This window comes from Mustelus asterias, unplaced genomic scaffold (genome assembly GCF_964213995.1).
Source record: "Mustelus asterias unplaced genomic scaffold, sMusAst1.hap1.1 HAP1_SCAFFOLD_188, whole genome shotgun sequence".
NCBI classification, from domain to species: Eukaryota; Metazoa; Chordata; class Chondrichthyes; order Carcharhiniformes; family Triakidae; genus Mustelus; species Mustelus asterias.
In genome coordinates this window covers 496,133-509,116 of record NW_027590184.1, presented here as the reverse complement: position 1 = coordinate 509,116, position 12,984 = coordinate 496,133, and the positions used below count along the sequence as shown (strand labels likewise).

General features: G+C 46.5%; 1 protein-coding gene across 2 annotated transcripts in view; it reads right to left on the bottom strand.

Annotated features, from left to right (window-relative positions):
* Window positions 1-452: 452 nt before the first annotated feature.
* The window catches only part of LOC144485343 (immunoglobulin superfamily member 1-like), a 60,030-nt gene continuing 47,498 nt past the window's right edge, over window positions 453-12,984 (bottom strand). For both annotated transcript variants that reach the window (XM_078203541.1, XM_078203542.1), the window contains 4 exons: window positions 6,321-6,348; window positions 5,422-5,465; window positions 3,665-3,705; window positions 453-1,644 (listed from right to left, as the gene is read on the bottom strand). In XM_078203541.1, coding sequence (XP_078059667.1) covers window positions 1,579-1,644; window positions 3,665-3,705; window positions 5,422-5,465; window positions 6,321-6,348 — 179 coding nt within the window. In that variant the 3' untranslated portion in view covers window positions 453-1,578. The remainder of the gene's footprint in view (window positions 1,645-3,664; window positions 3,706-5,421; window positions 5,466-6,320; window positions 6,349-12,984) is intronic.

The following is a 12,984-nucleotide window of genomic DNA, read 5'->3' as shown; positions in this document are numbered from 1 at the left end:
TGTGCTTAATGCTCCCTCCACTCACATTGTCTGTACCTTTAAGACTTGCTTAGCTGTAACGACTCACATTCCAATTATTATTCATGTAACTTGAGTTTGTGTCTTTGTGCCCTGTTTGTAATCAGAACTCCCACCCACCTGACGAAGGAACAGCCTGTTCCAAAAGCGAGTGGCTTTTGCTACCAAATAAACCTGTTGGACTTTAACCTGGTGTTGTTAGACTTCTTACTCTGTTCTCTCCCCACAGATGCTGTCAGACCTGCTGAGATTTTCCAGCATTTTCTGTTTTTGTTTCAGATTCCAGCATCTGCAGTATTTTGCTTCCCTCCCAATTTCACATCTCCCTTCAATGAAGAAATATCTGTAATTAAAAGGTCTAAACCCTTGTTATAAATGGTCCCAGAACTGATCCCCCGAGAGACCTGAGTAACTGGAGCAACACCAGTACATTTCAATGTGAAACCACCATGTATTTATTGAGAAACTGAGAGAGCAGTGTTGTTTACAAACAGACTCGCAGCAAATTATAAACCTATCAAAGCATCTTAAATTACTGGAACAGCAAAAAACCAGGGCTCTCCAGCAATAAACATGAGTAATAAATCCCTCAGAAATTAGAAATCTACCAAAGTGTCTGAACTGTAAGAGCAAATAAAAGGCACCTCCTGCAATAAACATGAGTAAACAAATCATATCCAATTTCCTAATCCTGCTTCCTCCCATATCCCTTTTTCCCTTTCACCCCGAGAGCTCTATCTAATTTCTTCTTGAAATCACACAACGTTTTGGCCTCCACTACATTCTGTGGGAGTGAATTCCACACATTCACCACCCTCTGGTGAGAGATTTCTCCTCGCCTCAGTTCTAAAAGGTTTACCACTTATCCTCAAACTATGACCCCTAGTTCTGGACTCCCCCATCATCGGGAACATTCTTTCTGAATCTATCATGTCTAATCCTGTTAGGATTTTATAAGTTGCTATGAGATCCCCTCTCACTCTTCCAAACTCCAGTCAATATTATCCGAACTGATTTCGGTTAAAAAATTGAGGAGAGGTTATTTCCTAATGAAGAGACAGATGAAGCATTTCCTCTGATTGGAGAATCCATTCGGCAGAACATAAAATCTTAAACATAGATACAGACAGTTTCGGAATAAAACTTGGGAAGTGCTTGAACAGATAATTGGAAATTGGGAATCCATTGCCTTAAAAGGCTATCGATGAAGGAGGAAAGTTTACAAAAAAATGATTTGTTTTCTTTGGTATTGTCATCAAGGATTAGGGAGCAAAGACAGATAAAATGGAAAGAGCTGCAGAAAGACTCCATGCTGTTGTTCACTAATAGCATCAGAATAGAAGGGCTGAATGGCCCGAGTATCAGATTTCCCAAGGTGTTCCTTTAGCTGGAACGCGAGGTTGACTCAATGGTGGGAGTGGAACCTCTCCAGCACTTTGTATCCCTCCTGTAAACAAAGCGTTTCCTTGGACCATTTTGGAAAGGGTGACAGGGCAATGGTCATTGGCTTGCTGGGACCCGGAATTCTTCCTCAGGATCAAGGGGGTCCCCATCAGAGGTCTACAGCTTCACCCCTGCATAGAGGGTGGTCTCCTCAACCTGGGCGATGTCTCGTTGACGCTGGCCCTGAAATGGACAGGGTGATGGGTCAGAGATTCTAGAAATTATCTTAAAGTTTGAGAAGAGTTCGGTGCTATTCTATCAGCTGATGAACGGAAGGGAGGAGGCAAAACATTCCACAGTGATCATGAACAGTTGTTGCTGGGGAGCGTGACTCAATGCTAAATACACTTTATTGGAGTAAAAGCACCTCATCCTCTGATGAGGCAACTTTATTGCCTTCAGGACTCAATATTGGTGGCAGAGTGGCACAGTGGTTATCACTGCTGCCTCACAGCACCAGGAACCTGGATTCCATTCCTGCCTTGGGTCAGTCTGTGCAGAGTCTGCACGTTCTACCTTTATATCCGTGGTTTTTCTCCGGGTGCTCTGGTTTCCTCCCACAGTCCAAAAGACGTGCCTTGGCCATGTCAACTTCTACCTCAGTGTACTTGAACAGGGGAAGTGTGGCAACTAGGGATTTTCACAGTGACTTCATTGCAGTGTTAATGCAAGCCTATTTGTGACACTAATAAATAAACTTCAAACTTAAACATTGAGTTCAACAACTTCAGACTGAGCTCTCTCCTCTATCCTGGCCACACCTTTAATCACATTATTTTGTACAACTGCCCCCCTCGCCCCACTCACCCCAAAACCGCCCCACCCCACAGGACCATCTGTCACTTGTTTTTTCATTCTGCTTTCACACAGCTCTGACCCTTGTTATCCTATTAACACATTCGGCTATGTCACCCTTATGCTGCTATTAACATCTTCTTTAGCCTATAACACTACCATTAACACACCTTTGGGCGGCACGGTAGCACAGTGGTTAGCGCTGCTGCTTCACAGCTCCAGGGACCTGGGTTCGATTCCCGGCTCGGGTCACTGTCTGTGTGGAGTTTGCACATTCTCCTCGTGTCTGCGTGGGTTTCCTCCGGGTGCTCCGGTTTCCTTCCACAGTCCAAAGATGTGCGGGTTAGGTTGATTGTCCATGCTAAAAATTGCCCTTCGTGTCCTGAGATGCGTAGGTTAGAGGGATTAGTGGGTAAATATATAGGGATATGGGTGGGATTCTGGTCGGTGCAGACTCGATGGGCCGAATGGCCTCTTTCTGTACTGTAGGGATTCTATGATTCTTTGTCTTTTTCCAGAAAGTCTTTTTTCTCCGAGTTCCCACCTTATGTCTGAACTTCTGTTCTGCTCTGACCTTCCGAACCCCTCTTAAACAGGACAACACCCACCACTTCCCCCTGCCTCCTCTCCTTAATTCTCAGGAAGTGTCATACTGACTTGAAATATTAACTCTGTCTCTCTCTCCCTCTCCACAGACGTTTTGCCAACGCTGCCTGTTTATTTATTAATGACTGTCTGCTAACGGTAACTTTTCCCAGTGATGTTATTGGCTGGAGTGTGGGATGAGTTACTGAGTTTGGGAATAACAAGAAGGGCCTCACCAGCAGAATTTTGAGATGGTAAATGACGGTATCCAACACTTACCCCTCCTTTCAGAACCCATTGACTTCAATGGGAAACGTCCTGGGAGAGACCAGGACCCAATCACCACGAGAACATGACAACACAGGAATATGATCAGGAGACGGCCATTTGACCCCTCAAGCCTGCTCCTCTATTTGATAAGTTCAAAGTCTATTTATTCATGTCACAAGTAGGCTTACATTAATACTTCAATGAAGTTACTATGAATATCCCCTCATCACCACACTCCGGCACCTGTTCGGGTACACTGAGGGAGAATTTAGCATGGCCATTGCACCTAACCAGCATGTCATGTACACACTCACACTCAAACACACACACTCAAACAAACCTATTCTCTTGTTCACACATTCAAACACGCACACACTCCCTCACACACACACACACACACAATCAAACACACACATACACTCACAAACATTCTCTCTCTCACAAACACAAACGTACGCTGTCTGTCGCTCATCCACTCACTCTCTCTCTCTCCCTCTCTCTCTCTGTCACATACACACGCAAACATACACACACACGGCCAATTAAAACTTACTTTGTCTCTCTTCTGCTTTGCCTGTAGGTTCAGGACGGCATCTAGAAAAAAAACAAAAAAAATTTGAAAACGACATATTGATGTTTGAATACCGACAATAATTCACCCTCGCCCTTTGCCCTTTGCCCTTTGCTGCACTGCCGTACGGGGCCACCCTTCACTGGAACACTCCACTCCAACCAGAATATATCCACACAAATTCACCTCGCGACGCACAAACAATCTCACATCTATTCACAATTTCTTCTGTTCAAAGTATCTTTCTGTTATATTCTCCATGTGAAATTCATCTGCTGTGATCACTTGTATAACACATCTGTGCTGATGGAAATTTGTCAGACTGGAATTAAAGTCAGCAAGCGGGATTGTCACTGCAGTGTCTACACATTGCGAAGCACTGGCTTCTGAGAATAGTCACACAGAATGTTTCTAAAATGTGGAGGTGGCCTATCTCTGTGTGCACACACACAGGCACAGAAAATAGGAGCAGCAGGAGGCCATTCGGCCCTTCCAGCCTGCTTCACCATTAATTATGATCATGCCTGATCACCCAACTCAATAGCCTGATTCTGCATTCCCCCATATCTTTTGATCCCCTTCGGCTCAAGACTTATATCCAACTGCTTCCTGAAAGCACACCATGTTTTGGCCTCAACTGCTTCATGTGGAAGTCAATTCCACTCTCTGTGTGAAGACATTTCTCCTCATCTCTACCCTCTAGTTCTGGACACCCCCACCATTGGGAACATCCTTCCTGCATCCACCCTATCCAGTCCTGTTAGAATTTTATAGGTTTTTGAGAGATTCCTCCCTCTTTCTTCTGAACTCCAGTGAATACAATTCGAACTGTCTCAATCTCTCCTCATACATCAGCTTCATTGTGAGGGTCTCCCCATCCGCATTCAGCAGCTGACTATATATAAGATTGTCTATGCTGGGTGAAGATCATCGCCTGACATTTGCGTGGCACGAACGTTAGTTGCCACTTCTCAGCCCGAGTCTGGATATTGTCCAGATCTTGTTGCATTTGAGCATGGAGTGCTTCAGTATCTGAGGAGTTGTGAATGATGCTACACATTGTGCAGTCATCAGCAAACATCCCCACTTCTGACCTTATGACGGAGGGAAGGTCATTAATGAAGCAGCTAAAGATGATTGGGTCTGGGACACTATGCTGAGGGTGTCCTGCAGAGATGTCCTGGAGTGGAGATCACTGACACTCTGTGCCAAGTATGACTCCAACCAATGGAGAGTTGCCCCCTGATTCCCATTGACTCCAGTTTTGCTGGGGCTCCTTGATGTCACACTCAGTTGAATGTGGCCTTGATGTCAAGGGCAGTCACTCTCACCTCACCTCTGGAGTTCAGCTCTTTTGTCCATGTTTGAACCAAGGCTGTAACGAGGTCAGGAGCTGAGTAACCCTGGCGAAACCCAAACTGGGCGTCACTGAGCAGGTTATTGCTGAGCAGGTGCTGCTTGACAGCACTGTCGATAGCCCCTTCCACCACTTTACTGATGATCGAGAGTACACTGATGGGGCAGTAATTGGCTGGTTGGATTTGTCCTGTTGCTTGTGTACAGGACATACCTGGGCAGTTTTCCACATTGTCGGGTAGTCTGGTTGACACAAGGACATACGCTTATCAAGCAAGCTACAAAAGCTGTAAAATTCTCCCCTCATGCTGATTCCTGAGATGCTGACAGATTCCGGAACATAAAGGATCATTCTCACTGCGGGAATGTAAAACTGAACTCACAAGTAAGGGTTTCGCTGCTGCGGTCAACAGAAGGCACTGTGTCCCTTCAAACAAGAGAAACAGTCAGTCAGTCATTTTATCTGATGTGACCCGGGGTGTTAAATTCTGGAGACTGTTATCGAACGGACAACAGACGTGATTCCAGTGTCGAGTGTAAAATATTTCCCGATGGTACAGCCAGGTGTAATGTTCGTATTATACTGTTTCACTGTATATTTGTTACTGAGATTCAATTTAACAAAAACTTTGAAGGGTTTCTTAGCTGCACATTGCCGAGTGTGTGTGAGTGTGTGTGTGTGTGAGTGTGTGTGAGTGTGTGAGTGCGTGTGAGTGTGTGTGTGTGTTCGCTTTGGGTGTGTGATTCAGCGTCTGTATATTATTGAGTTTGCATGTGTTTTAAGTTTCAGTGAGAGCCTAAATATTTTTGAGTGTCTGGGGTGAGTGTGTGTTTGAGTGTCTGGGGTGAGTGTGTGTTTGAGTGTCTGGGGTGAGTGTGTGTTTGAGTGTCTGGGGTGAGTGTGTGTTTGAGTGTCTGGGGTGAGTGTGTGTTTGAGTGTCTGGGGTGAGTGTGTGTTTGAGTGTCTGGGGTGAGTGTGTGTTTGAGTGTCTGGGGTGAGTGTGTGTTTGAGAGTTTGTGTGTGCATGTGTTTGAGTGCCTGTGTTTTTCACTTTGTGTTTGTTTACGGGTGTGTGAGTGTGATTGTGTTTTGTGTGTATGTTTGTCTGTTAGTCTGCTTATCTACAAGTAATTTGCTCTGTGTGGGTTTGAGTTGGGGAAGCGAGTGTCTTAAATACAAAAGATGCAATGCATCATAAGAGCACAAATTGTTCTGAACATTCAGTGATTGTGAGCATTGTGTAGAGAACAAGTCATTGAAATTTAACACGAATGGTCTCACCTGGGTTCACTGCTGCCTCCCCTCTTCCCTGGGAAACAAACACACGGGTTAGAAATCGAGAACCAGTTATTTGTCCACAAAATAGGAGCTTGAGAAATAACCAAAGAGCAGAGAGGGTCTCTGAGACTCCCAGTGGCCCATCGAAATGTGAATGGTGGCTTCCCGGGTGGTTGACTGGTTTACTGATTCTGAATCCTGGACTAAGTGCCTCGAATGGTTAGTTAACCTCCCAACCTGAGTGGTTGCAGCTGAGGTGTCCATGGATGGTGCTGTGTGTGGCAATTATAAAGACAAATATTTAATATTGACCACACAACAGTGTCATTGAGGGATGGGGGTGAGTGTAATGAAGGTGGAGATGTTAAAGGACAGAATTCAAAGTGTGACTGAGATCACCGTGCAGCCCAGGTTGAGCAAGTCATGGGGATCAGCATTGAGACCAGGAGGCGATAGGTGAAAGTGGCAATGGGAGAGAACAGTTCCAGGGAGGAGGAGGTCTGTCCTGCCCAGAGGTGGGAGGAATGTGCAAAGCATGAATGAAATGGAGAGTTCCGACGAGTTAAGAATGACGATAAGCCACGCTCGCACTCAGACAAGAACAAGTCTGGAATATTTACAGAGTGGAAGATTGTTTGAGAGGCTTTGAACAGTAAGCTTTGTGAGCAATGGGAACATTAATATAGCAGCTCATCGATCAAACACTCTCTCAATAATGCTGTCTGTGGATGTGGGGAACTGGGAAAGGAGAGAGTATTTCCTCAAGACAACAGCTTTGTTCATGCTGATGACACCAAGATTGGTGGAGTAGTGGATGAGGTGGAGGGCTGTTGTAGGCTGCAAAGAGACATAGATAGGATGCAAAGCTGGGCTGAAAAATGGCTAATGGAGTTTAACCCTGATAAATTTGAAGTGATTCATTTTGGTAGGACTAATTAAAATGTGGATTACAGGGTCAAAGGTAGGGTTCTGAAGACTGTGGAGGAACAGAAAGATCTTGGGGTCCATATCCACAGATCTCTAAAGGTTGCCATTCAAGTGGATAGAGCTGTGAAGAAGGCCTATAGTGTGTTAGCTTTTATTAATAGGGGGTTGGAGTTTAAGAGCTGTGGGGTTATGCTGCAACTGTACAGGACCTTGGTGAGACCACATTTGGAATATTGTGTGCAGTTCTGGTCACCTCACTACAAGAAGGATGTGGAAGTGCTGGAAAGAGTGCAGAGGAGATTAACCAGGATGCTGCCTGGTTTGGAGGGTAGGTCTTATGAGGAAAGGTTGAGGGAGCTAGGGCTGTTCTCTCTGGAGCGGAGGAGGCTGAGGGGAGACTTAATAGAGGTTTATAAAATGATGAAGGGGATAGATAGAGTGAAGGTTCAAAGAATATTTCCTCGGGTGGATGGAGCTATTACAAGGGGGCATAACTATAGGGTTCATGGTGGGAGATATAGGAAGGATATCAGAGGTAGGTTCTTTACGCAGAGAGTGGTTGGAGTGTGGAATGGACTGCCTGCAGTGATAGTGGAGTCAGACACTTTAGGAACATTTAAGCGGTTATTGGATAGGCACATGGAGCACACCAGGATGATAGGGAGTGGGATAGCTCGATCTTGGTTTCAGATAAAGCTCGGCACAACATTGTGGGCTGAAGGGCCTGTTCTGTGCTGTACTGTTCTATGTTCTATAAGATATAGGAGCAGAATTAGACAATTCAGCCCGTCGACTCCACTCCGCCATTCGATCATGGCTGATATGCTCCTCCTCCCCATAACCTTTCAACCCCTTACCAATTAAAAATCTGTCTAACTCCTCCTTAAATTCACTCACTGTCCCAGCATCCACCGCACTTTGGGGTCGCGAATTCCACAGATTCACAACCCTTTGGGAGAAGTAGTTTCTCCTCAACTCTGTTTTAAATTTGCTTTCCCTTATCCTCAGACTATGGCCGCTCGCCCGAGAAGGTCCCACCAGCGGAAGCATCCGCTCCACGTCTACTTTATCCATACCTTTTTATCATCTTGAATACCTCAATTTGATCTCCCCTCATTCTTCTACATTCCAGAGAGTGTCGGCCTAAACTGTTCAATCTCTCTTCATGCAACAAACCCCTCATCTCTGGATTCAATCTAGTGAACCTCCTCTGAACTGCCTCCAATGCCCTACATCTTTCCTCAAACACAGGGACCAAAACTGTGCACAATATTCCAGCTGCGGCCTCACCAATGCCTTGTATAGTTACAACACTGTCTCCTTCCCTTTCTATTCTATTCCTTTCGCTATAAATTCAACATTCCATTTGCTTTCTTTATTATCTGCTGAACCTGCATGCGAGTTTTCTGTGATTCCTGAACGAGGACACCCAGATCCCTCTGTACCGGAGCACCCCGAAATCTCTCCCCATTTAGTTAATAAGTCGCCTTTCCCTTTTTGTGACCAAAATGCATTACCTCACATTTCTCCATCTGCCACATTTTGGCCCACTCTCCTACTCGATCTATTTCCATTTGGAAGGTTCTTATTTCCTCATTGCAACTTCTTGTTCCGCCTATTTTTGTATCATCTGCAAATCTGGGTATAGAGCCTTCCATCCCTGTGTCCAAGTCATTAATATAGATCGTAATTAGCTGGGGCCCAAAGACCGAACCCTGTGTCACCCCAATAGTTACTTCTTGCAATCCAGAAAAAAAACATTTATCCCGTCTCGCTGTCTTCTGTCCATCAGCCAGTCACTGATCCAAGATAATAAATTACCCCTAATCCCATGTGATCTAACATTGTGAATTCACCTTTTGTGTGGCACCTCATCAAACACCTCCTGGAAGCCCAGATATATTACATCTACAGGATCCCATTCGTCACTTTGCTTGTTACATCCTCAAAGAACTCCAGCAAATTAGTCAAACATGATTTGCCTTTCATAAACCCATGCTGACTCTGATGGATGGTGTTTTGACTTTCCAAATGTCCTGATATTGCTTCCTTGGCGATTGATTCTAACACTTTCCCAACAACAGACGTTAAACTAATTGGTCTGTAATTTCCCACCTTTTGCCTCCCTCCTTTTTGAATACGATAACATTCACGTTTTTACAATCCTATGTCCAGGGAATTTTAGAATATGAGAACCAATGGATCCACTCTCTCCATCGCCACTTCCTTTAATTCCCAAGGATGTCGGCCATCAGGCCCGGGGGACTTATCTGCCCTCAATCCCAATAGTTTGCTGAGTACCTTTTCCCTATCAATGTTGATTGTTCTAAGTTTTACCCTTTTGATTAATTCTGACTTGCCTTTTCCTATAGGAATGGTACGAGTGTCCTCCATCCTGAAAACTGAGGCAAAGTATTGATTTAATATCTCTGTCATTTCAGTGTTCCCCACTATTAACTCTCCAGTTTCATCTTCCAAGGGACCAACGTTCACCCTGGCGACTCTCTTCTATTTGCTCAATGATTGACAAGAGCCATCGGCTGAGTGAATTGAAGATCAGAGAGTTGTTCCTCAGGGGATAGAGATGAAGAATTGGAGTGTGAGAAACACCTTAAGGGAAAGTGTCCATTGAGCAGTTTTGTTCGTCTAATGGAGGGGGTGAGTTTAAATGTGAAATGTGGGGGAATATCAAATAAAATGTCCATTTCATTCCAGGAGGGTAAGACAAAGTGTAACAGCAGGGGACTGGGGAGCAGAGTGGGGTGAAGCATCCCATGGGAAAGCTTTGTTTCTCTGACACTCAAAGGCAAGAAGCTTCCAGACAAGAAAGGCCATTCAACACATAGAACATAGAACATAGAACATAGAAAGTCACAGCACAAACAGGCCCTTCGGCCCACAAGTTGCGCCGATCACATCCCCACCTCTAGGCCTATCTATAGCCCTCAATCCCATTAAATCCCATGTACTCATCCAGAAGTCTCTTAAAAGACCCCAACGAGTTTGCCTCCACCACCACCGACGTCAGCCGATTCCACTCACCCACCACCCTCTGAGTGAAAAACTTACCCCTGACATCCCCCCTGTACCTACCCCCCAGCACCTTAAACCTGTGTCCTCTCGTAGCAACCATTTCAGCCCTTGGAAATAGCCTCTGAGAGTCCACCCTATCCAGACCCCTCAACATCTTGTAAACCTCTATCAGGTCACCTCTCATCCTTCGTCTCTCCAGGGAGAAGAGACCAAGCTCCCTCAACCTATCCTCATAAGGCATGCCCCCCAATCCAGGCAACATCCTTGTAAATCTCCTCTGCACCCTTTCAATGGCTTCAACATCTTTCTTGTAATGAGGTGACCAGAACTGCGCGCAGTACTCCAAGTGGGGTCTAACCAGGGTCCTATAAAGCTGCAGCATTATCTCCCGACTCCTAAACTCAATCCCTCGATTAATGAAGGCTAGTACGCCATACGCCTTCTTGACCGCATCCTCCACCTGCGAGGCCGATTTAAGAGTCCTATGGACCCGGACCCCAAGGTCCTTCTGATCCTCTACACTGCTAAGAATGGTACCCTTCATTTTATACTGCTGCTCCATCCCATTGGATCTGCCAAAATGGATCACTACACACTTATCCGGGTTGAAGTCCATCTGCCACTTCTCCGCCCAGTCTTGCATTCTATCTATGTCTCGCTGCAACTTCTGACATCCCTCCAAACTATCCACAACACCACCTACCTTGGTGTCGTCAGCAAACTTACCAACCCATCCCTCCACTTCCTCATCATCTTCACACATTCCCCAGAATGTCGCAACGCTGCCCCCAAGCCCATTGCAGCATCCAAATATCCCTCAATGATTCCAAGACATTCACCCTCAGTACAGGCATTGGGAGCCACTTCTTAGCCTCACCACTGTTTCAAAACTATCCTTCCATTAGTCAATCATTGTGGTAAAACAATTAAACTAAATCAAATCAACTGAGGACAAATAAACATTCTGTTAATCTTTTTTTGCAAAACAATTAAATGAGGGATAAATCGGTAAATATTCTGTTAATCGTTTTGGCAAAACAATTAAACTAAATTAAATTAACTGAGGGACAAATCAAAAGGGGCAGTCCCCAAAAAGACGAAGTAGAAATGAAACTTAAAACATCAAACTAAAATGTGATTAAAGGGGTCGATCATGTACCCCAGTCCCTGCGGTGCCCAACGGGCACAGAAAGCCTCAACATTGCCCTCGGACACCGCATGCTCTCTCTCCAGGGACACCCGGCCGCAAATGTAACCGTGGCAGAGGGGCAGACAGTCGAGTCGGACGACCCACTCGGTTGCCCGCTGCCTTGTTTATGGCAAATTTAGCCAGGCTCAGGAGCAGGTTCACAAGGAGGTCTTCCGTCTTCCCCGCCTCCTTCTGCACCGGGTGTCCGTAGATCAGGAGCGTGGGACTGAAGTGTAAACAAAACATCAACAGAAGGTTTTTTAAAGAACAAAAAAGGGTGCACAGCCTGAGACATTCAACGTAGACATGACTCATGGACTCCACAAGATTACAAAAAGGGAATCCTGGGGATCCCGTTAATTGGTGTAACCTTCGATTGTACAGAATTGCTGCACGGACCACCCTCCACCCCAGGTCCCCAAGGTAGTGGAGGAGGATCCCTCCGTAGAGGGACCTCCACTGGGGACCTCCGCCACTGGAAGGCAACAAGGCCCACCAAGGTATGTGTGGGCGATGTGTGAGGAGACGGTAGTGGAAGGTGTGCAGCAGCAGCCCGTACAGGAAACGCCTCTGTGCAGTGACAGATGGCATTTCCGTGAGACGGCTCAAGCTGTGGGCACCTGACCTGGGGGGGTGGGGTTTAGGCTTGGGGCAAATGTGAAATTTTGTCCGAGCAGGGGTACGCTCAGACGGGACCCCACTGCACAGTTGTGCCTCCTCCAGACCATGTGTGCCCTCGGGTCTGAGGACGACTGTTCTAAGGTCTTGGATGGCATTGGCTGCTCTCTGGACGCCAACCCCCGTGCACTCGGCGCGCTCACGACATATCATCCAACCCACTCCTCTGCCACCCAGTACGTCCCCGATCCTGGTCACCCCAGCATCCACGGCCCTCCTCTCCGCAAGCCACTGGATGTTAGATGGGAGGAGGAATGGATTCCTGAGCAGCGGCTCTTGAACGATAGCTGCTACTCCAGGTGGGGGAGAGCTGCGGTGAGAGGTGATCGTGTTCCAGACTTTGAGAAGGTCCTGGTAAAAGACGGGCAACACCAACAAGGAGATTTGAAGACCCTCCAGATCTATGTACTGGAGATGCACGTCATTATTCAGGCCGTGCACCTGGTGGAAGAAATATGTCGCTGAGGCACACCATCGTGGAGCAGGCTCAACGTAAAGGTATCTCTGTAGGATCTGAAGGTGGAAGGTCGCCACCTGGTTGTGAAGGCGCACGCGAGCCTGACCACCCTCCCTAAGTGGGAGATTCAAAACCTCAACAGAGATCCGGTGCAGTCTGTTGTCCCAGAAGAACCGGACAAGGTTTCTCCGGATGTTTGTGACAAAGTCAGGGGGAGGGGACAAAGTGACCAGCCGGTACCACAGCATGGCAGCGATCAGCTGGTTTCTGATGAGAACTCGGGCCCTGTACGACAGCACTCAGAGCAGTCCTGTCCAGCGACTCAGGCGAGTGGTGACTTTGTCCGCCAGCTCCTGCCTGTTCACCGGCCAGGATTCCTTAGC